Source organism: Barbatula barbatula (assembly GCF_947034865.1).
Source record: "Barbatula barbatula genome assembly, chromosome: 10".
Classification (NCBI taxonomy): Eukaryota; Metazoa; Chordata; class Actinopteri; order Cypriniformes; family Nemacheilidae; genus Barbatula; species Barbatula barbatula.
Genome location: NC_136773.1, coordinates 17,327,170 through 17,350,057, shown reverse-complemented (window position 1 = coordinate 17,350,057; position 22,888 = coordinate 17,327,170). Strand labels below are relative to the sequence as shown.

General features: G+C 39.3%; 2 protein-coding genes across 3 annotated transcripts; one reads left to right on the top strand and one right to left on the bottom strand.

The window, feature by feature from the left end:
- Positions 1-5,438: 5,438 nt before the first annotated feature.
- On the top strand, positions 5,439-19,541 carry smad3b (SMAD family member 3b). Its single transcript, XM_079465819.1, has 9 exons — positions 5,439-5,895; positions 13,383-13,576; positions 13,670-13,798; positions 14,429-14,503; positions 14,597-14,647; positions 15,702-15,914; positions 16,002-16,139; positions 16,281-16,425; positions 17,437-19,541. Exons 1-9 carry the CDS (start codon positions 5,693-5,695, stop codon positions 17,558-17,560), a joined length of 1,272 nt encoding a protein of 423 aa, XP_079321945.1. The 5' UTR covers positions 5,439-5,692; the 3' UTR covers positions 17,561-19,541.
- aagab (alpha and gamma adaptin binding protein) lies at positions 19,448-22,849 on the bottom strand. 2 transcript variants are annotated; one of them, XM_079465821.1, is made up of 10 exons: positions 22,507-22,689; positions 21,825-22,015; positions 21,651-21,743; positions 21,322-21,411; positions 21,139-21,222; positions 20,978-21,057; positions 20,780-20,864; positions 20,477-20,581; positions 20,356-20,405; positions 19,448-20,205 (listed from the first exon to the last, which is right to left on the bottom strand). In XM_079465821.1, exons 2-10 carry the CDS (start codon positions 21,949-21,951, stop codon positions 20,128-20,130), a joined length of 792 nt encoding a protein of 263 aa, XP_079321947.1. In that variant the 5' UTR covers positions 21,952-22,015; positions 22,507-22,689; the 3' UTR covers positions 19,448-20,127. The 2 variants fall into 2 exon arrangements, with proteins under 2 accessions (XP_079321947.1, XP_079321946.1); XM_079465820.1 differs by having other exon boundaries at positions 19,557-20,205; positions 21,651-21,747; positions 22,507-22,849.
- Between the last annotated feature and the right edge of the window lie 39 nt (positions 22,850-22,888).

Below are 22,888 nucleotides of genomic sequence, written 5' to 3'. Positions count from 1 at the left end.
ATTTAATTTCTGACAGGAGAACCACAGCTCCCTCTTTTGAGAGACCGACAAATATGAACTTGTGTTTATGCTCGGAAATCTTTGAAGAAGATTTCATCCCCACCTTCTGGTGGTTTAGCACAATTCATGAAGTCTCCTTGTTATGAAAATAAACCTTGGTCCACATAATGACTCATGTACTGTTGAAAAATGCACTTTTTACTGGTAATCTACATGATGCAGGGGCTCCTATGTAACATATAGACTTAAAAAAAGACATTATTATTTTATGAGTTTGGTCAAGTCAAACTATTTTCAAGGCACTACTTGTACTTGAATATCTTGCTTCTGTGTGGTTAAGTATTGTGAGTTTTTGTTTCGCCAGTGTGCATCTGGGAATGGAAAAATCTGTGGCATTTAGGCAGAGCAGCCATGTTATAAAGACTGCACTAATGAGGCCCGGCTTTTGGGAAGGGGTAAATGGTTTACATATGGAACTGAGAGTATACTGCCATCACAGCTATGCAGGGTGCGGGTGTGTGTGTGTGTGAGAGAGAGACTCTCAGCTTACACATAAGTTCTCTGTTACTTTTATGCAAAACAAACAGGAATACAAAATAGATTTTGAAGAATTGAACAAAAAAATACCACAACATTTTGTTATTCTTTTAGCCCGTTTGTTGTCTATTTTGGTCATGCGACTGATTCCCCCCCTGTTCTCCCCCTGTTGTAACATCTCACACCACACTGCTATATCCACATACATCATAGTCCAAACCATCCAAGTTTTACAGGCATCTCTCTAAAATAAACAGTACAATTGCAACAGCCGATTAAAGTGCTCACTGTGGGTCTCGAGCTGCGTTCCCCCAAGCATGGAAGTTCAACCTCTGACCCCTACACGCAAACACACATGCTCTCACACACACAGGCTCTCGTGTAGCAGGCTCACAGGCACATATCATGATATATTAGGAAATGCCAATGACTGCCAGAAGAGAAAGATGAAGGCATTAGAGAACGGGCGGTACGGGAGTGTTAAAAAGCTAACGGTGGTGGGCCAGGCTTCAAAAGGTCACCAGGCATCAAAAGGTCACCCCCCTCCCGGCAGGAAAGAGGAACAAATGCTCTCATAAAAAGTCAATTACTGTACTTTAAGTGTAGCTCCTTGGGCAGTATTAGAAGAAGAATGTGGATGTAAACATGTGGGTAAAAACTATATATTTAAAACGACTCTCGTGGTGAATAATTTTTCAGTTAACAGAAGAGCAGATATTTTTTATTTAAAGATGAAATCTGTCATGACTACAGAAAGAACAAAACATAATTCGTCTTCTTTGTCATTTACAGACACCAAAACCCATTGAGATATGGAAGAAATAGATCTTATGCTAGATAATTGACAACCATTGTGTTTATTAAACCATAAAACAGTACTGGCCCTTTTATTGCCATACTATTTACCTGTTTATCGCATTGCCTGAAGCTGTAGAATTTAATCAGATGAAGGAAACAATGCGTTTGTGGTTCTTTTATAAAGTAATCAACTGTTAATGGTCCTTATTGTGGCTGTCCAAATTACATTTCAATTCATTTTTAAAAAGAAATGATTATTGATGCACTGCTGCATCGATGCTAGAATATATCGCTTTTCAAGCCAGTGATTTAGAAAAAAGCTTCTGTAAGAACTAAAGAGGGTAGTGATCGCTTAAGGGGTTGTTTAAGAACTGTTTTATGTGTTTTTATTTATTTGTGCTGACAGAATCATCTGGAAAGAAAAGTAAATCGCAGGATATTGCTGCAGTCTTAATATTTTACAAATGATGACCTTGGTTTTGTCACTTTTGAGTCTAATCCTAACCCCAATGATCACAACGTCAAAGGCCAGAACAAAAACAGTCCCCAACACAATTAAATCAAGTTGTTTTGTAAGCAAAAAATGTATTACAGCCCTCCGGCAACTATCTTCTACAAAGCCGAACGTACTCACTCCAGAGACATTAGTCACCGTGTGAGAAGTCATCCCCAGCCACTGCCCCTCCAAAATAAGCATGTTTTAATGTTCATGAAGAATGCTTAATTATCCATAAATGGCAATTTTCAAGTATCTTGCTGCAAGGCACAGCCACTTCAGTGAGGAGACAGGCCCTAATTTAATGGAAAAAAGCATTACTGGGAGTGCAGTGGAATTATCCACAGCATTACCCCCATTTCATAACCCACTTTAACGTTGGCAATTTCATGCATATGGAAACAGTGGCTCCTAGCGTGGGGGGGGATGTTTGATTGCACTGAAAGTCATTTCACAATGATTAGGTTAGCTTGGTTATTGTGTGTGTATGTGTGCCAGTAGGCTTTACGTGGCGTATTGCATTACGTTGTTTGGTGTGTTTTGAGAGCTTAATGATGGTCCGTGTCATTTACACTCTTGCCTGAAGCTAAATGAACTGTCATGCACTCATTAACCATACAGCAAAAGCTGATGCGCAGATTCACACGATTCTTATCCATTTGAACGCTTCTCCTGGGATATTACAGGATGGGGATGCCTGTTCTGGAGATAGATGGACATGATCATTGACAATTAACATTTGAATAGTGGTGTTAGGTTTAAAATGTCCCCAGAGAGACACACACACCGACGTTCAAATTAAATGAGGTTCAGCACTAGAAACACTCTGTAAATGTAGATCGTGAGTAGCTATGGGGTATGTTTCTTCCTATTGACATAATTCAAAGTAACATTTAGAACGGAATCAAAGGATGAGTTAAGAATAGGGATTTAATTATTGACTGAAAAACATCTAAGGTTACAGGCTTCTACCAGGACTGTATTCATTTGTTTATGTAAAATTAGGTAGTGTGTATCATATGATCTTAAGCAATTGCTCATAATCATGTGTTAAGCGTGCAGCTGATGGAGGCCTATGTTGTGGTGTACAAAATGTCACAAAATGTTTCAGTTTTAACCAGAAAGCAACTGTGGCTATTATTACTTACCCAATAACTAGACATAATTCCAAATGCAAAAGCATTTAAACAAGTCATAATATTTAGTAACGTATTTTCAATTACTGTCAAATGAAATGATTTGAGACACTTAAAATTACCACTAGATGGCGACGTAAGGCTATAGACCGTCACTGGCATCGCATCGTATCAGATTGAAGGTTTCAAGCTTAAAATGCTACTTTTAAATATTTAGAGTACGTTTCCAGTATTACCACCTCTTAATATACTTGTTATGATACCTTTTGTACTACACATGAAAAATTTCAAAAAACGAGTAGGCTAAATCTGTGTGTGTAGCACTTTGCTTAACAAAATGATAATAGCAAAGTGGTAATCCTTTTCATTGCAAATGTAAATACAAAGTCAGCACTTTAGGTCACAGGCCTAATCCTAATCTGTAAATACATATAGGGAATTTGAGGATACATACTGTGGAGTTTATATTGTATTGTATTAGTTTTTTTAATGGGGTCATGGAAAACGAATTGAGAAGGGGGTACATGTGGGGCAGTTTAGAGAAGTTTATTTTGTGTATTTGATTTATAGCTTTCATAGCCTACCATTTAATTGGTTGCTTTTAAACACATTTCTCTATTATAAAAAATATCTACACTACAGGATCGCAGTCAAGCAAATTTGTATTTTAATGCTTTTGGTAAAGCATACAATCTCTTTTAGGTTTCCATTAATGATATCAAGTTTTATTGTGGTTTGCACAAAAGCCACATAATCATTAGCCCCCTCCCTTTCACACCATTGTGTAAAGTCCAGCTGATCCTCTCATTGCCTCTCAAATCCAAGCTGCTTCCCATGTACCCTGCGTGGAGTCCAGCACAATGCCATTGTTATCCATTGGATTGTCCGCGGTCATTACTCATTCGGCTATCCCCTTTGCCTTTTGGCCACAGCTATCTGGCAATGGACCTGAGTGCTGCCTCTCTTCCATCCTACACTTCCTTGGCCCATCTGGCCCCATCCCACTAACAGACATACACACAAACTCCGTCCACGCTTCATACCAGCTGTCCCAGTAAAGTCCCTTGGGTGAAAACAGGTGGCGGGCTTGAGCGTGTGCGGGTCTATGAAGACGTCAGCACGTGCTGCCTCCTCATCCTCCCCTTTAAAACATATAACTTAATGACACCAAGAGATATCCTATTCAGATGCATCAAAATAGTCTCTGTTAGTTAAATTGATAATATGAGCTAACTGCTCATAGAGAACTGCAAATAAATTTAACAGTTTGTTCTGAATAATATTTATTTTCACACATAATGACATTCATTTGACCTCAGAATTCCTCTTTAGATCTTTTTGAAACTATATGAAATTGTGCCAGGGGCCATTGCTAAATTATTAGATCCTCATGTAAATAGATGAGAGAAATGAACACTATCAATAGGATCTCTAGGTAGAGCTATTAATATCATAAGCATCATTTGAGGGAGAAGGGGTGGTGTTCAGTTCATATGAATAACAGCCCAGATCAAAGATCAAAATACACACACCGCAGTCACCTTAACAATTTCCACAGGATGCATTCAAGGTGAAATTAAATCCTTTTTATTGGGTGGGGGATCAAAGGGTTTAGTCGTCCTCTATTTTAGGGCCTTGCGTTGTGGGTTGTAAAATAGGAATGTGTCGACATTTAACATGCTGAGCCAGCCAACAAGCCATATCTCTTTACAATGTCAGGTTGTACGTTTCCTTCAGAGGAGGTGACTTTAGAAATTAGTCACAGAGGTATTTGCTTGACTGGGTTATAAAGTTTGCAGGGCTTCCACAATACTTGGTTTATACAGTATAAATATTATGTGACATTTGGGTGCAGTTATCTTTTTCTTGTCTTCTTGACAAGAGATTGATTTCTATGGAGGAGGCCTTGTGTTCCTTCCAGCTGGCATGAATTGACACGTCATCTGATGAATGAACTGATTTCGGACATTGCCAGTATGTGCTTGCAGACGGCAAGCTGGGACAGGCCTGAATATGAATGCAAGTGCTCACAGAACTGCTGCTGTCTCAGCACCTGCCCCCTCCCATATACGTCTGGAATCTAGAACCAATGTACACAATCTAAACAATAATTTATAGCCCAAAACACTCAAACACAGTTTTCCAGAATCACACACATCTGGTCAAACTGAGTTGTGTTTAATGTGACACTTTAAAATACAGTTACATTTGATAACATTAATTATGCCAAAGTTAATATTAACAGTAGTACTAACAAAAATAAACAAACAAAAAATAAATGGAAACGAAAAGTTGCTTTCAGTCAATTTCTGAGGAACACTTTACATTGCATGCTAACAAAGTTTCTTCTCTAAAAGATAACTGTATAATGTACAAATTGAGCTATATTCAATCATTATTATTAATACTAAATAAAGAAAATAGTATGTAAATTAAACACTTGATTTTAGATATGAGTACTTTTATTGCCAGTGTAAACTATGGGGAAGGAGTAGGAGGAGGGGCGGGTCCACACAGAGCAGTGTCTCGCCGGGTTTTCAGCTGTGTGCCTGCCGTTCACATTCAGACCTGCGTGGCTTCCCCGCTCTCATCATCCGCCAATGTGACTGTAATGGGAATAAAACCTTTTTGCCTTTTTAAAGCACATGGTCCTCGTTCCACCACAGCATCGGGTTTGTTCACAAACAGCGGAGAAATTATTTAGACGTATTGTTGATTATTAAAGATGTCCATATTACCTTTCACGCCTCCTGTCGTGAAGAGACTGTTGGGCTGGAAGAGGGGCGAGCAAAACGGACAAGAGGAGAAATGGTGCGAGAAGGCAGTGAAGAGTTTGGTGAAGAAGTTGAAGAAGACTGGACAGCTGGACGAGCTGGAGAAGGCCATTACCACCCCGAGTATCAACACGAAGTGCATCACTATACCGAGGTACACATCTTCGCTTCAAAACACAGACAGCTGCCTAACCAGAAAGCATTGTCGGTATTATTGGCGCATTGCGAACTTCCTGAATGCAACTAACTTAACGTTAACATACTATGGCCGAAACAATGTCTAGATAGTTAACGTTAGCTCGATTTCGTATACGGCTAGCTCTGCTAACTAGCAAAAGACAGCGGATAGTTTATAATTTAACGTTGACACCAACTTCTCACATTTGGCGAAGTTGTTATTGAAGTGGAGATTGGTCAGACAGTGCTGTCGTTTTATCGCTCGGTAAGCAATCTGAAATGTATCAAACTGGAGGAATATCATAGTTGTTAGATTAGTTGATTTAACGTTAGCTCGCTAAAGTTAGTAATCTAACGCTACAGATTTTACTGAGCTGCTGTTTTCAGGGTCGCCTTGTTTACAACAGTGCAAATAGAAAAGAAAACACAGTCTTTGGTGTTTTTGCTATTTTCAGCTATCATGTTAGCTTACTAGCCGAAATTGGTGACTGCAGTCATAAATAGTCGCTCCTTCTAGTCTCGTTTTGACAGAAATGTTGCTATACGGTTCAATATTGGAGCTTGTACAAATAGAATAAAAACACTATGTGCCATCAAGTTGTTATATAATAGTTTTGTATGTGGGGCAGGCTCAAGCTGTTTTCACAGAAGAGAGCTGCACACACACTGTTCACAGATCCCGTCAACACCCTTAATGAAGGTGTATTTTTAGTATAGATAATGACATTCGGTAATTTCGTCAGTGATGTTAAACTGTTTATCACATGCCTTTGCAGCTTGTCAGTTCCGTAGATTTGAATTTGAAAGTTTTGTAAATATTTTCGCGTGGTACATATGTTGTTGAGTTTGTCAGTAATTGCCCCAGGTCTCTAGCTGGTGGTCATGATGAGTAAAGCTTGTTATATCATAACCCCAGCTGTAGTTGAATGGCCAGTTGTTGGGATCTGCCCTGGACAGAACATTTGATTAAGGGATTTAGAGAATTAGTGACCTTGAATGAAAACACAAAGCTACTGTGTACTGTAATATGGGCAAACACTTTAAAATGAAATACTACATACTTTTGGAGAGCAGATTCATAATTTAGATCCAACATTTGTATTGAGACTGCTAAATAAAAAACATGGTCATCATCTCATTATCATCCTGGTGACTCAGAATATGATTTGATGTTTTTGTAGTATTTTTCTTTTATCGGTTTATGTATTTTCTTTTTCTAAAATCTGTAATGGTGGGAGCAAGTATCATGGACATAACACACTTTACCTTTAAAGGCTTATTCACACCAAGAACGATAACTCAAAGGATGCATTTAGAAATCATTTTTGATTTTACGCAATAGCAGGTCCGGCCAGCTCCATAACAAATATAGCAATAGTGATACAGAGGGACATTTTCTTTGGAAGTCCATTTACATGTTCAGGACTCTGCAATACACACGTTTGGGTTGGGATAAACAATGTTATGACTGTGGACACTTATATAGATTAGTTTGTATCGTTATAGTCATCATTCTAGGTGTGAAGAGACGGACGAAGTACACAACTTCCTTACTTGAGTTAAAGTATAGATTCTACTGGTCAAATATTTCTCCACTACAAGTAAAAGTGGATAAGACAGATTCTTACATAAGTGAAAGTACAGAAGTACGTGCTTTTAAAAGTACTCTAGTATCAAAAGTAAATTTCCTTTATGTCAGTGGTGCATTGTTTTATTGTCATTATACCTTTATATTTAGTTCCTCTTTGTAGCGTGTTTGGGATTTTATTCCAATAGGATTTACCATCCCACCAATAGAATCCATCACATACAAGTAGACAACAGGTATCCATCCACAGTATATAATACAATTGCCAACCACTATAAACTATATAAGAAGTATACACTTCTTTAATTCTGGTTATGCGATCTCATGAAATTCCGAATGAAAACTTTCCATTTTCTCTGTCATGTAGCTCAAGGTGTATGTGATGTTTATTTCCCATTTAGCGGTTATGCCGATCCTTTTCATGATCGAACCCACAGATGATTACACCACACTTTAACATGTCAGCTGTGGCCTAGTGGTTAGAGAGTTGGGCTTGTGATCAGAAGGTTGCTGGTTCTAATCTCAGTGCCAGCAGGTCATGACTGAAGGGCCCTTGAGCAAGGCACCTTACCCCTGATTGCTCTGCAGTAATGTGCCACTGTATAAAAAATTACTTGTAAGTCGCTTTGGATAAAAGCGTCTGCCAAATGAATAAATGTAAATGTAAACTTGTGCCTTTTTCATCTTTCATTGTTCTTTTAGAGCGCTTTCAGCTGTGTAGTAGCACCAACATTTACAGTAGTTTAGCGGGGATGATCCCAAATATCCATTCAAAGCTAGCCGGAACCCTGTGAGCTTAGAAAAATGTAAATGCTTGGCAACAGTGAAAGGTCCTGGCAGAACGCAAGCCAGAAAAATTATGTCAAAGAAATGACTTTCTACTTTTATAAATGTTTTTATAAATGAAGTATGATATTTGTCTTTCAAATGTAGTGAAGTTAAAGTCACAAATACTAAGAAAAAATAATGCTCAATAAAGTTAAACAGATACTCAAAAAGTGTACTTAACTACAGTACTTTTTTTTCGTTACTACTTTCGTTTACCATCAAAAACAGCTGCTGAATTTCATTAAAACGACTAGTAATGTCAAAAAACTTTACATAAAGAATAGGCCTACACAATGTCTACACAGGTGGTTTGTTTGTTTGAGTGTGCGATTACTCAGAGGGCAGACGAGATTGTTTAGACTAGAAAATGGGTGCAAATCACATGGATAAATCTCTGTGGGAATCCCCTGGTGACTCACATAGTGTTAATAAATAGAGGTGATATCATTAAGTGGCATTTGAGCCCGGGGTTACATACTTAAGCATGTAAAAGCATACCTTACCATCTGTGTAACTGCAAGAGGAGAACTTTATGAAAAGTTTAGATTTGGCTGGGTAATCAGTTTTTTTCTATAAATAGTATATACAGATCAAAGATTATGTCAAGTCAGCTGGAATGGTTTAATCATTTCACTGCATGTTAACTGCTGGTGTCCCGCAGGGCCGTGTTCTTGGTCTCTTATGCATCTACATTTACAGTTGATCACTCGGTACTGGCATCCAGTTTCATGGCATCTCGCATGACTGGTATGTTCCATCCCAATTTCTGAAAGCTGATGTGTGGATTATCTCCTCCGACATCAAGCTCAGCTTTTGGGAGACTACACTTCACCACACACTTCACCTCTCCACTGTTGTCACACGGTTATGTTTTCAAAGAAATACAGCAGTTTTGGACAACATTGCTCAGCTTGCTCCTGCCCCTCAATGGTCAGGGACTCTCCTGTTCTCACCAGCCCAGTATATTCGCCCTTGAGATTTGCATAACTACAAACCTCTTCCCTTGCCAACCTGCATTTACATCATATTCTTTATGAATTAACATTACACCCTTCATCTTTAGTGTCTTGTGTCTTTAGTTTCTATGATTTTGTATATGTGATATTGTGCTGTGCTGCTGAATCTGTTCACCCATTTTGATGTTAAATTCTTTCTTTCTAGATTTTATACACATCCACCCGCTCCCTTTTAAGAGAGCTTTTACAGGAAGTAAATATGTGCTTGCTTCTCTGCTGCATCTATCGCTTTACCACCCTAGCGAGCAAACCTCAACCACTGTGTCAACTCTTTCTGTCACATGTTCTTTAAAACATCACATGGATATTGAAAAGCGACCCTTCGATGTGTAAACTATCATGGGTGTGGATCTTACTTTGCCAGACAGACTTTAAACGCTTGTAGTAGTGCATGTATTCATTAGAGTATGTGACATGCTTATTCAGAAGTCAAGATTGCGAGAGCTTGAGGAAGGTGTGGGTTGTTGTTTGGTTTGTGGTTAATTGTGAGAGGTTAGCGTTGAGATTTCAGACTCCGAGACACTTTGGCATACAATATGTAATGTCACCAGCCCCGGATTGGCTAATCGGGAGCACCGATGAATTACCGGTGGGCCGGTCAGTTTTTTTGGCCGCGAGGGCCAATATCAGCCCCGAATTGGCTAATCGGGAGCACCGGGAGAATTCCCGGTGGGCCGGTCAGTTTTCTTGGCCGCGAGGGCCGGTATTGTCATGGCACGGTTGAAATGCGGCCAAATGTTCTAAGCCGACCACATTTTTTCTCAAAACAAATGAAGACGACGAGACGGCAAGATGCTAGCGGCCGTGCAAAACAAAGCTAGCTCATTGTTAGAGCGCCGGTCCCCCATTCGGACCGACGTCGGTTCGAAGCTCGCGCAGAGCGGGGCGAGTGGGACCAGCTACACAATGAATCCGGGATAGATAAAGTTCCAGAGACCAGTACTCTGCTCAGGCGTTAATTAATGTTTTAGGGTTGTCCATGTTTCCTTGAAGCTACACTTATGCAGAGGAAAAAGAGATGAAACAATCATTGTGAAAAAAAGTCAGATAACAGTCCAATAGTTTTATTATTTAACTAATGTTCTCAAATTTGTAAAAAATATTTGAAGTTGTAAAGCAGACGTTTCATTAAAATAAATTATAGTGTCATTAGACAGTGCAATACATTTTATTTTAATCTTTTGTAATTTATATTTTTTTCCTCATTTCAATGTTTGGATATTTATGAACACTAATTCTTAAAGAAAATAGATTCTGATACTGTCCGGCTATTTACTGTTCTAATAAATCTTCACTGTGAAGTGAAACTTAGGCTACTGTATTTTCACTGAATGACAATGAATTCAAGGCTGTAGAGAACAGTGCGCTATTGCAGACTTAGGTTTTAATTATCATTATTTTAATATAGTCAGTCGTAAACTAAAGTGGGCCGGTCTAAGGCATGAAACTCCAGGGCTGAAAATGAGTCCCAATCTGGCCCTGAATGTCACGGTTTGCTCTTTGGCCTTCTGGATGAAATGCTCTGTGCATTAGTGGCCAGCGGGGTTACAGGGTTTAGAGGACGGCACATGTATGCAACAAACAAGAGCAGGAAACCGTCACCTGCTCACAAGCTGCTCTGGGTTTTTGAGGTCATGCTACTTCCTGCTCCGCTCGCGCTTGCCTTTTTAAACAAAGAGCATACTTATTGTGAAAGCGTCTAATGTAAATGAAACCAAAGCCATGCTTAGAACTGAAATTGTGTTTTAATATCAGTTATCTTAAGTTGCCTCATTGAGTGTGTCAGGTGTAAAATGAATATGATATTATAAGTGATATGAGAATAATAGAAAGTACCTCAGAATATATAAACAACAAGTAAATATATTGAATTAGTGTGTGGCTAAAATTAATAGGATCAATGACAGCGTTTTCAATTTTGTGTTATAAAATATAAATAAATTGGGATTAGAAACCGATCACTGATGGATTCAATGTGACTTCACACATGTGGAATGTGTGAGATATGTTGCAACATTGCGCACACAGGAAGTTATGAGGTTACTGGCACGCCAGCTGCACACTGTCCATGATCTTAACTCTCTCTGATTACTTTCTTTTGAATACCAATTTCATTGAAAACGTTGACCTCTGGTTTTAATTTCTCCGCAGGTTTTTATTCACTCTGTTATTCAATTAAAATGACAGCCTGTGTGTGTGGCAGTGGAGGATAGACAGATGCTCTTGGCATTGACTGTCACTGAAGGGTGAACGGGTTCTGTTCTGTGTGACCGTCAGGTCAGTCTGGAGGTCGTTTTGACTCGAACAGAAGGGAAAGAACTTGAGCAGATCTGTCTGTGGCAGGGGCTGTGGGAGAATCAGTACTTTGCTTTGTCTGTTTGGACTGACTCAGACAATAGATCGCTCCGGCTTTTCTTGGTCAGGTTGCAAACTCGGGTTGGGGGCGGGTCAAGAGCTCTTTGTGTTTTGTCAGTGCCTATGCCAAATGGTGACTTGTTCCTTTGGTATATTTAATAAATAGGAGAATTAAATAATAATTCATATTTGCTGAATAACAAAATTTTAATATTAGAGTGGCACTCTAAAAGTTCGCGAATTGTTTTCAGATTTATAAGTATAAATAACTTGTATTGCAGTATGGGAATACAAACTCTAGAGACTTTATGCCCGTGTCATGTATTTCTAATTCATTAACAATTTTGACTCATTCAGGTATGCAATAATGGTTTACAGGTTGTTTTTTTAACTAAAAAGTCTCATGCAGATTGTATATAATAATAGGCTAATGGTATAATTTAAATGTGCAATTATTTAATAAAAGGGCATTGGCACAAATCTCTTAAAACATAGATGCGGATAAATTCATGGCGTAATTATTTGCCAGGGAACACATTTTTAATAAAGTTTGAAAGAGTTGATATCGTGCGACCTTAAGTGTAGTCTGTTTATAGCATCATGTTAGCTTTTTACCAATTGTATTTCGGCTTCTAAAGTAACAAATGTTGTGTTAATTTGTAAAGATTATCTTAATAGATAAAACGTGTAAACATCATAAACCTTTGTTAATCACAGAGCTTATTTTTTGCGATCTTCCAAAAGTCTATGGGAAAAATGATTAGTCTTTCAGTCGAGGGAACCAGCGAGGCGCTTTCGGGTTAGCCTGCAAAAATACGTAATCTCTGAGGTACTGGATTGGGTTAAAGTTACATTTACAATCATATTATTTAAGTGACGATGTGCAGCATCATTTCTGGGCTTATATTTCTTCTGTCTAGTGAATAAATCACATATAGTTTAGGGTGCAGAATACTGGCATTCACACAATTGTCACATAGTTGAATGAATAGGTAAACATGGAAGAGTTCATATTCTGGTTTTAGTCTGCTCTGCCACGCTGTCTTTCCTCCACTCCTGCCAGATATTTCATCTATTCTAAACTCACATGCTCTCTCTCCTCCTCTTCTGTCAGTCCTCTGTGCCTGAGCCTTTTAAAGAATTAAGATAATCCGGAACTGGGGCGAAAATGCATTAATGCGATAAACATGCCTTTCATATCACGCCACAATAGCATGAGAATGATTCATGCGTCACCGCAGGTTTCTCTGACCTCAGCCATCGGCAGGCTCTTCTACCCTCAGTGTGTAAAAAAATAAGACCAGTTTCACTCCGCTCTACATGTGGTTCTTGTACTTTTTTAATATCTTGGCCTCTGTGAAAATAAAGAATTCAGCAAAGGATTACTATTATATGTGAAGAAGCCTTTTTGTAACAATTTACATTTATCTTACCTTGTCTGAACGGCTGTCAGTTGAGAAAGATCCTTTGTGCAACAAGATTAGTTACGACTTCTAACAAGGGCTGACCGGGCCAGGCAAACTTGCCAAACGTTGACCCGTGGGATTGACCCAGCACAGGCCTTTTATAGATCTTATCAGGGCAATATTTATTATGCTTTCATGTTGTTGCATTCAGGCACAAGTATTAGAAACAACTAGAATTGTTGTTCCATTTCCTCATGAACTCTCTGTGCAGGTCTCTGGATGGCCGTCTGCAGGTATCTCATAGAAAAGGCCTCCCTCATGTGATCTACTGCCGACTGTGGCGATGGCCTGACCTGCAGTCCCACCATGAGCTGCGTGCCATAGACCTGTGTGAGTTTGCCTTCCACATGAAGAAGGACGAAGTGTGTGTAAACCCTTACCACTACCAGCGCGTGGAGACACCAGGTGAGACCGGCAGGACTATTCTGAAGTACTTTCACAGTTTCACAATCAAATTTGAGTATGGATATTAGTGGTTTATTAGGGATTTGTGTTTAGTTCTGCCTCCAGTCCTGGTTCCTCGGCACACTGACATCCCCACAGAATTCCCTCCTCTGGATGATTACTCCATTCCTGAGAACACCATATTCCCTGCCGACATTGAGCCTCCGAGCAACTATATACCGGGTACAAACATGTTTTCTGTTTTCTCTCTGAAAATCACACATTAACTTTCCCTCAGGACTACACAATAGTGTAGACATTACTCACTCTAACACACACATGCTGGATCACAGGCACACAGCTGCTGGGCTTAGTGGAGTCTCAGTTTGTATAAGCTGTTTTGTCAAGAATGTTCTTTCAATAAAGTTGGCAAAAACAATTAGGCTAAGACGAGGATAGATCTAATTCTTCGCTGGTAACATCATAGAGGTTTAACATGATTTATGCAAAATATACAAATAGTTTTTCTGGGTAGACTTTCTCACCACAGGAAACGTTTTGAAATTCATAAAGTCACGTGTGCTTCCTTTGAGTGTCTGTGTTTGCATACAATTGTATATATTTTTTGTAAATGTATAATGAACTACAAAAAAACAGAAAGTATTGATGTCTAATGTTGATTTTTGTCTAATGAAAAATGCTATCCCAGAATGAAAATGACCTTCACCCTAATACTAACTCCACTTACTAGCAAGTAGCAAATTATGGCCCATTGCTGTGAAAATGGGATGCACTATTCTATTTGCCCCATAAAAACCTTTAATTTGCCTTTCAAGCCTTTTCTTGCTAGTAAATGTCTGATTTCTGTTTCAGAGACACCTCCTCCAGGGTATCTGAGCGAGGATGGGGAAACCAGTGACCATCGCATGAACCACAGTATGGACACAGGTGACAGATCTGATCTTTCTTTTTAGTCAAAAGACTGATATCAGACATCAACTGATTTTGGATATATCACATATTCATATTTGTATTTCTCAGGTTCCCCGAGCCTTTCACCCAACCCTGTCTCGCCCACAAACAACAACTTGGGTAAGATCACACATGCATCCTCTCCATCAGATGGTTGATAGAGTAATAACACATCGTCTTATAGGTTCATAAGTACATCATGTAGGGGCTCTCCACCCTGCTGTGAGGCCTTGCTGGATTATCTCTGGCATGTTATCTCCAAAACACGGACCTGCCTGTCTGACCCTGTTTTCTGTGTTTAGTGAGAATGGAAGTCAGCCTCCCTGAACCAATGAGAAAACACTAGTGCGAGTCACTGTTGGTAAAGCAGATGAGTAATGCCACCAGCATCCCATACTGTCCTTATTACAGACAGTTGCTAAGGGCATCGGATGGGATTGCATGGTTGCGAAACAGTAGACTACAACAATTGTTTACATATTTTCCCAAATAATTGGATTTTTACTTTGGATGTATAGCTATACAACTGTTGGATTTATGTACATAGTGCAAGATATGCACAACTTAGCATCTCTACTAAAAAAAACTTGATGCTACAAATTTGGGCACCATTGACTTCCTTTGTATAAACTCAAGACCACTGAGAATAATTTCAAAATATCTTCTTTTGTGTTCTGTGGAAATTTTTTTGAATGACCTGAGGATGAATAAATAATGCCAGAATTTGTATTTTTGGGTGAACTATCACTTTTAAGATGTGACACTTTGTGTGTTTATAATAGTTAAGGAGCCTGTGTCAGGGGAAACCTCATATAAAAGAAGCCTTTGTTTTTTGTCCTCTCTGTGTTCTCGGCCAGCTCAGGCTAATGTAATAATAATAATAATATCCTGTCGCTGGGTTTTTCTAACTCTGCAGAGAGACTCCAGGGAGCATGCAGAAGAAATAACAAATAACACAGGCAGCCTGCTGATTTCAAAGGGCCAGAGAGGGCTACATTCTGTCAGAATCAATGTGATCGCTACTCAGAGATTTTACACCAAAGTCTGAAGTCCAATGTGATTTTCCTGTTCTGCATTCATTAGTGTTTATTTTCTTGTCTCTTTATCTTTGTTCTGTACTTGTTTTTCTTGTCTGTCTGCTTCCTCTCTCTGTGCTCTTGTGCATATGTGTCAGACCTGGAACCGGTGACATACTGTGAATCTGCGTTCTGGTGTTCCATCTCCTACTACGAGCTGAACCAGCGTGTGGGCGAGACCTTTCACGCCTCTCAACCGTCTCTGACGGTAGACGGCTTTACGGACCCCTCTAACGCAGAGCGATTTTGCCTGGGCCTGTTGTCCAACGTGAACCGCAACGCAGCTGTGGAGCTCACGCGCAGACACATCGGTACATTTATAGAAAACTACTGAATGTACAAATGAAAACATGAATGCTAGTTATGTGTTCCTAAACCTCGACCCCCACGTTCCCCAGGCCGAGGTGTGCGCTTATATTACATCGGAGGCGAAGTGTTTGCAGAGTGTCTGAGCGACAGTGCTATTTTCGTCCAGAGTCCAAACTGTAGCCAGCGTTACGGCTGGCACCCGGCCACAGTGTGTAAGATTCCTCCCGGTGAGTCATTTCATCTGAACGTTTTGATTGGCTGCTTGTGTATATACATCCTGTGAGTCACTCGTGCATGTTCTAGACTTCCTCATTAAGGTCTATAGAACCACTCAAGCATATATGTGTGGGCCTCTCATTTTCTCTCAGGCTGTAATCTGAAGATTTTCAATAATCAGGAGTTTGCCGCCCTGTTGACTCAATCAGTGAATCAGGGGTTTGAAGCGGTATACCAGCTCACCCGCATGTGCACCATCCGCATGAGTTTCGTCAAAGGTTGGGGGGCGGAGTACAGGTGAGCGAAGACACGTCTTGCAGCACATATACTGAACATAAGAAGGCCAAACTCTCCTTTTCTGCTCTGCTCTGTATTCAAATTTTATATTTGTACTTATCCATACAAACAGTTTTGGACAGTAATATTGACTTATATTTGTCCCCTCCCCTCAGACTGTTACGATATATACTTTGTTAGTATTATAAGGGATCATAATTATATGAGCTACATGGGATTCAATGCACTAAATTACTTTCATGCTGTATAATTAGTTTGCTTTGACCTGTTATCAAGTCGTAATTTTAACCTGTTATCAAATGTGTAATAATTCCGGTCTGCAGTCTCTCTATTCTCTCTAAGTCAGACAAAAGCATATCTCCCATAGTGCTGTAAATACGAGGCCTTCCCACAGTTTAAACAGGAGAGGGTTGTGGTTTTAGTACATTCTGGTGGTAGATGAGTAGATGTAACTCACTGTGCCTAAGCAGTTCTGTGCATGGCACCGGAAACTGTTAATGGAACCAGATTTGCTGGAGGGCCTGCACTTTATTTTTAAAGCGCTAAGGTTTACAACAAACAATTAAAAATAGCAAGATCTTATTTTGAGTCTGCATGAAACATCATAGGAGGAATGTGGTAGATAGGTGGGAATTCTTGGCGAGGAAATGTGCCAAAATAGGTGTACAGAGATTGGAAGAATGAAACAGGCTTTCGTTTTGCATTAAAGTGTGAAAAAAATAAAACCCCTAAAACATTGTTGCTCATGTAGGACCCCTCACTGCATAGAGATTAATGCTCCTCTGATGTCACTCATACCTGAATCACTTGCAAAAAAAGAGGTTCTATACATGTAAATGCTGGGTAACAAAATAAACAGGCCAAACAGTATTTATTCACTTTTCTGTGGCAACCCCAAACAAAAATCTAATGTGTACCCTTGATTATATAAAAGCTATTCCTGGCCTGGCTACAGTTTGCTGAAAATGCAGCACAGAAGCACATTACTGACCCAGATTCTCTTTCCTGCAGGCGGCAAACAGTGACCAGCACCCCCTGCTGGATAGAGTTGCATCTCAACGGCCCCCTGCAGTGGCTGGACAGGGTGCTCACTCAGATGGGTTCTCCAAACCTCCGGTGTTCCAGCGTGTCATAGGACGAACCCTCAACTAACCCATAGCCATTGATGACACCCAGACTCACTCTGTGTGCTGCTGTACACCAAAAGCAGCACAGTAAACAAACTGAGCAAAACCAAGGACAGGATGATGAACACCTGCAGGACTTTCTAGATTGTCGCTCGTATTTGACGGATCTTAGTTTATGCACTTTTAATGACACTCATGGATCATAAATTATATTTCCACAGTGATGAGGCAATCGCTTCATTGTGAATTTAAATATTACGTGTTTTTGAAACTGTGATGTTATCAATTTTTGTTTTGATCAACAAATTATCACGCATTCAGTGAAATACCCGGCTTGATCTGAAGGTGTAAGTAAGGCTCGTAATATGATTGCTCATAATCATAGTCATCCTCATGGGGGCCTAGTACACATTTCTTGATGCACAACCAGATAAGCCTTTTAAAGAGTGCTCTGTTTCCATGACCTTCAGTGAAGGGCCCTTGTATGAACTCACGTTAGCCTGGTGGCTAGCAGTAAGCTAGCTGCTTGTTTAAGATGCCTTGTCTAGCTGTTTGTGTGGTTGTGCTTCCTGTTGCACAGCACTGAATTGGTCAGTACATCGTGTCTGCGACCTGTGTCGGTCTCGCTTGCACATTTGACCAGGTTTGTAAACATCTAGCGGGGACTAAGGTGTATTTTTAAAACTGGTACCTAGTTTAGGGTAGCACAGGCATGATGATAAAAAGCACTTGATGATGAAGTAAACAAAACATTAGGATTGGAATTTTATCAGTGACGAACGTAAAAGTCGATAGTGCCATTGTATTTCTTAATTTAAAGATGTTTGAGTTTTGCTCACTAAGGCAAATCAGACAATTTCGTATGGAGTATTTTTGCATAAACTGAAAGGAAATTGTCAAGTATATTTTTACTGCACTTGTATAAAGAGTATTGATATACGATTGTGGGGTTGCATCAGCAGGTGTCCATCACTGTCATAAGAGACACAGCACCAGTTATATAAAGTAAAAATGCACAATGAACACACGTAGAACAAAACTGAATACTGGTCAAACAGAGTGAATTATATTTTGTTCTCTTCAGGATTGCTCAGCCAAGATACTCTCACATTGTTTACCAGATATATATCAATTTTTGTCTTAAAGTTGATGCTTGTCAAATTAAAGTGATGTTTTAAACTCAGGACCACCAGTCCACAGAGCTCACGCAACAACAAACATTTCATATTTCTATGTACTACACTATTTTACTATCAGTTACTTTGAGCAGGGTTAGGACAAAATTGACACTATTGTATTTTACAAGATGTTTTTTTGTGAAAGCGGGGGCAAGTACTGCTGGCAGCTCTTGGAATGCTTGTGCTGTTATACAAAGGACACTTAATATGTAATAGCTGGATTTTCTTCTGTTCCGAGCCAAATGGCTTAGTTTTGTATTGGCTTTGAACATTGTTTTCCATGGCTGGATTTCAGATTAACTATTGATTCATTGCATGGTTTGAAGATTAATTCTTAGCAGATAAACAGTTACTAGACTCTGGAAGGAGTACATTGCTCATGGAAATATCAAAGCTCTCTGATTGCTTTTAAAAATAGGTTGTATTGGAACCTGATCAAATGCATCTTTTATGGAACAATTCATGTAATGTTTTATCCCCACTGGCTGACCTTATGTTGCTTTATATTTTATGCTGACTGTGGACTTTGCTGACACCTCCTCTATAACTCAACAGGCTCAAAGCACAAGGTGAACGGTTGCGGTTATTTGGATGTATCTACTTTTCTTGGAAACTTGATATTAAAGTGTCATGTTTTTGTCAAGCACTCTTGATTTGGTGAAATGACCCCTCTTAGTTTCAGTACATTACTATTCTTTAACTGGTGCTGTTAGCCCTGAAATATCATCAGTTTTTTCTGTATACTCTGATTCCCCTGCATCAGCTGTTGTATTACCTTTGTTATAGAAGATTTAATAATAAAATGAGTTTGAAACAAGATCTTTGTTAAAGCTTTTTAACACAGAGTTCATTTGTGCTATATTGCCTTTCATACATACAAAACAAGTGAATTTGTCCTAAAACTGCGAAGAGAGGTTGGCCTAGAAGATCAAAACATGACAAGCGAATTTCAACAGACAGTTTTTTTAATTGACATGATCTAATGACATGCTCAAGCACAGTCCTTAATTGAGATTTACATCCTGATTTGTTTTCAAACAATCAACTATTAACTAATCTCTCTTATTTACAGCTAATCGCAACACTCTTGACAGAATATGCTTTATCCCCATACAAGACCACGAGAGAGGGGGGTGTGACTACAATCTTGCCCACTGCAACCCGCTTTTATTCCTCTGAGATTTTACAGTTTAAAAGTCAAATGCCCATAATCACCCTGCAGAACCTAATTGTCGTGTTGGACGTTGAAATCTTAGTAACTGCTGTTATTTCAGGCATCCTTGCGCATTCCAGATCCTGGATTCTTGGGTGGGGCAGGGCGGGGTTGAGATTGGAATGACTGCGTGTTCAAGAGGCGGGCTGAGTATTACTAGTGGAAGCTGGTTAATACTTTGGCCTTAACTTTCCTCTCCTGATGACAAGCCATCAATCTCATCTTGGTCTCCACCAATCGCCATCCAGAATGCTTTAGCAACCTGTTGGAGAATAAATCATGTGTCAGTATTGAGGAATTACAAATATAAGCGTTGACAAGATATAATACAGGGGCATGGCAACCTCTATACGTGGGAGGGGCTTGTCCCCTTCCCACATGAGGAATTTTAAGGTTGTTCTGTATGCATTACCTTCTCTGCGTGTACTTTTCTCTGCTCATGTGGTAAAGAAGAGGCTTTGTCTAAAAAATAAGGATTTTATGTTAAATTTTGTACCACATTGAGCATAGTATAGAACAAAGTGTATTGTTACCTTTCATCTCTTTTAATTTTGTAAAGAGCCGTTCAAAATTCTCAACATCTGCATCTCCGACTGTAAGATTGGCCAGTTCCTGGATGTCTATGTCAATCATGGGATCTTTGCAAAAATTCAGCAATACATTTCAGTTCACACTTCAGAGAAGTTGGCCTGCTACCTTTCAATTGGAATCCAAAAAACTGAAGCTTTCACTACTGACCACTACTGGTTTTACTTTAAATGTCATGTAAATAATTTGTTAACCCCAATAAATGAAATATATTGCAAACACAGACAACCGTCTTCAAAGGCACTTACCAACTGCAATCTCTAATGCATTACTCTGGTTATTTTCTGCTCTCTGGCCCTCACTGCTTTCATCTGTGCTGTTGGACGGAGAGGACTAAAAACAAGAAAGACATTGTATTTTATAGAAATTATAATAAAATATCCTCTCTATTACATTCACTTAATTATACAAATATACAGACTTTTATTTTAAATAGACAGGTTAACCTGGGTCTCTTGACTCGACCGTGGGTTGTTGTGACGAGAGGCCACCAGACTGCTCATTAGACCAAATCCCTGACTGTGTTCTGACAATATATTATATTCAAAGTCAATGTTAATTTTGCTGAAAAGCTTTGTGCATTACAAAATAGGGCATCAAATCTCACCATCTTTCATCTCGACACTGGACCACACATTAGCGTTGAGAGCTTGCACTATTCTTTTTACTCCAGTGGACTCTGGAAAGTCATCTGTGGGTGGAGAAAGAAATAGGCCTACAATGTAGTTAAAAGACTATAAATGTGAACTAATCTATTATTGTGATTAAAACATGATGTCTTTTCTCTTACCGTCCTCATCAGGTACATCTTGAGGATTGAGCTCCACTAATTCAAATGCATGAGACAGACACCATTGCTGGGCCTCTTGTCTGCTAATACCTGCAAAAGTAAATTCACAGCAAGCTCAGGAAAGTAATGTATAAATTCTACCCCAAACCGTATATCATTAATCCGTCATGTGCCTCAAACCTCACCCATAAACCTGTCATCACACAGAGGAGGTTTACGCTTTAAATATCTAGCCTAAGGTAATAAATACTCTGCATCCTTTAGATCAGATATTATAACAAAAAAAGGAAGTACCATACGCAACAGTGTGCATGTCACAAGTCACTCACCACTGTCACACACATGGTCACACACTAGGATGAGCACTTCTGGAGCCAGTTCCTCCACTACTGCTAACCAGGGATTGACATTACTTAGACCATCTTTCTGAAATAGAGAGATAGATAAATGGAGGGGCGTGCATTATAGGGTCAATACAAAATGATCAGTATTTACAGACTTACAGTTTTGCTGTTGAAGTATACAATGAAGGCTTGCATAGCCCGGGCAACCTCTGCATTCATGGTAAATGTATTTGGAACAACACATAGGCTGACGTTTGCCGTGTAGTACTTGTTGTTGATTGTCCATGGATACCAAGCAACCCCGTCTTCAATTTTATTAGATTGTGGTACTGATTCTAAGCCCAAGATCTCTGAAAGAAACAGACCAAATGCAAACTGTTAGCCAAGGAGTATATATAATTGCAGAATAGCATTGGCATTCATACAAGTCATACTGAAGCTTAACACTGCTGCCTGCTGGACAAATAAGGGTAATAACACCAACATATCGATCACAAACCATTTAAAAGCTTAACGCAAACAAACTTTACGGAGAAAGATGCTTATAAATGCAAAGCCTTTATTAACTTAACCTTTATTAAAGACTGTCGTACTACATAAATTAGTCAGCATGCTACACGTAAAAGACAACAATTTCACGTTCACTGCAGAAGGTTAGCTTTATGCTAGCGTTTCATAAATATATTAATATACTCCTAACCTAATAATAAACAGGCGTAATGTTTTTCAGACTTGCAGATATTTAATAAGAAGCCACCACGGCGGATTTTCTCGTTGACAGCTAGCGCTAATTTAGCCGAAATGCTAACGTGACTATGAGATTAAAGTGTTGTTCACTCACGTCTGATGAGCTCTTCTTCCTTAAAGCTGAAATCGCAACTTGTGACTAAGATACAAGGCAAGGTGGGCACTTCATCTCCTTGATCGTCTGACATTTTAAAGCCTTATGACACTTACAATAGCTTCTAATACGAATTAGCACGTTAGCAACAGCTGTCAACCCTGCAAGAAACCTTTCACCTCTGACGTCAGGATGGGCTTTACTTCCTTGTCTGCGTGTGTGCATTAGAAACTTTAAGTTTCTAAGTTTAAGATTTAAAGAGTAGACTATTTCCAGCAGCACAGGTCGTTGAGTGACACACGAAATAGGACAAAATAGTCAAAAAAAATTATATTCCTAACCTGTTTCCCCATGGAGAATGACGCGTTATGTTGCCATAGTT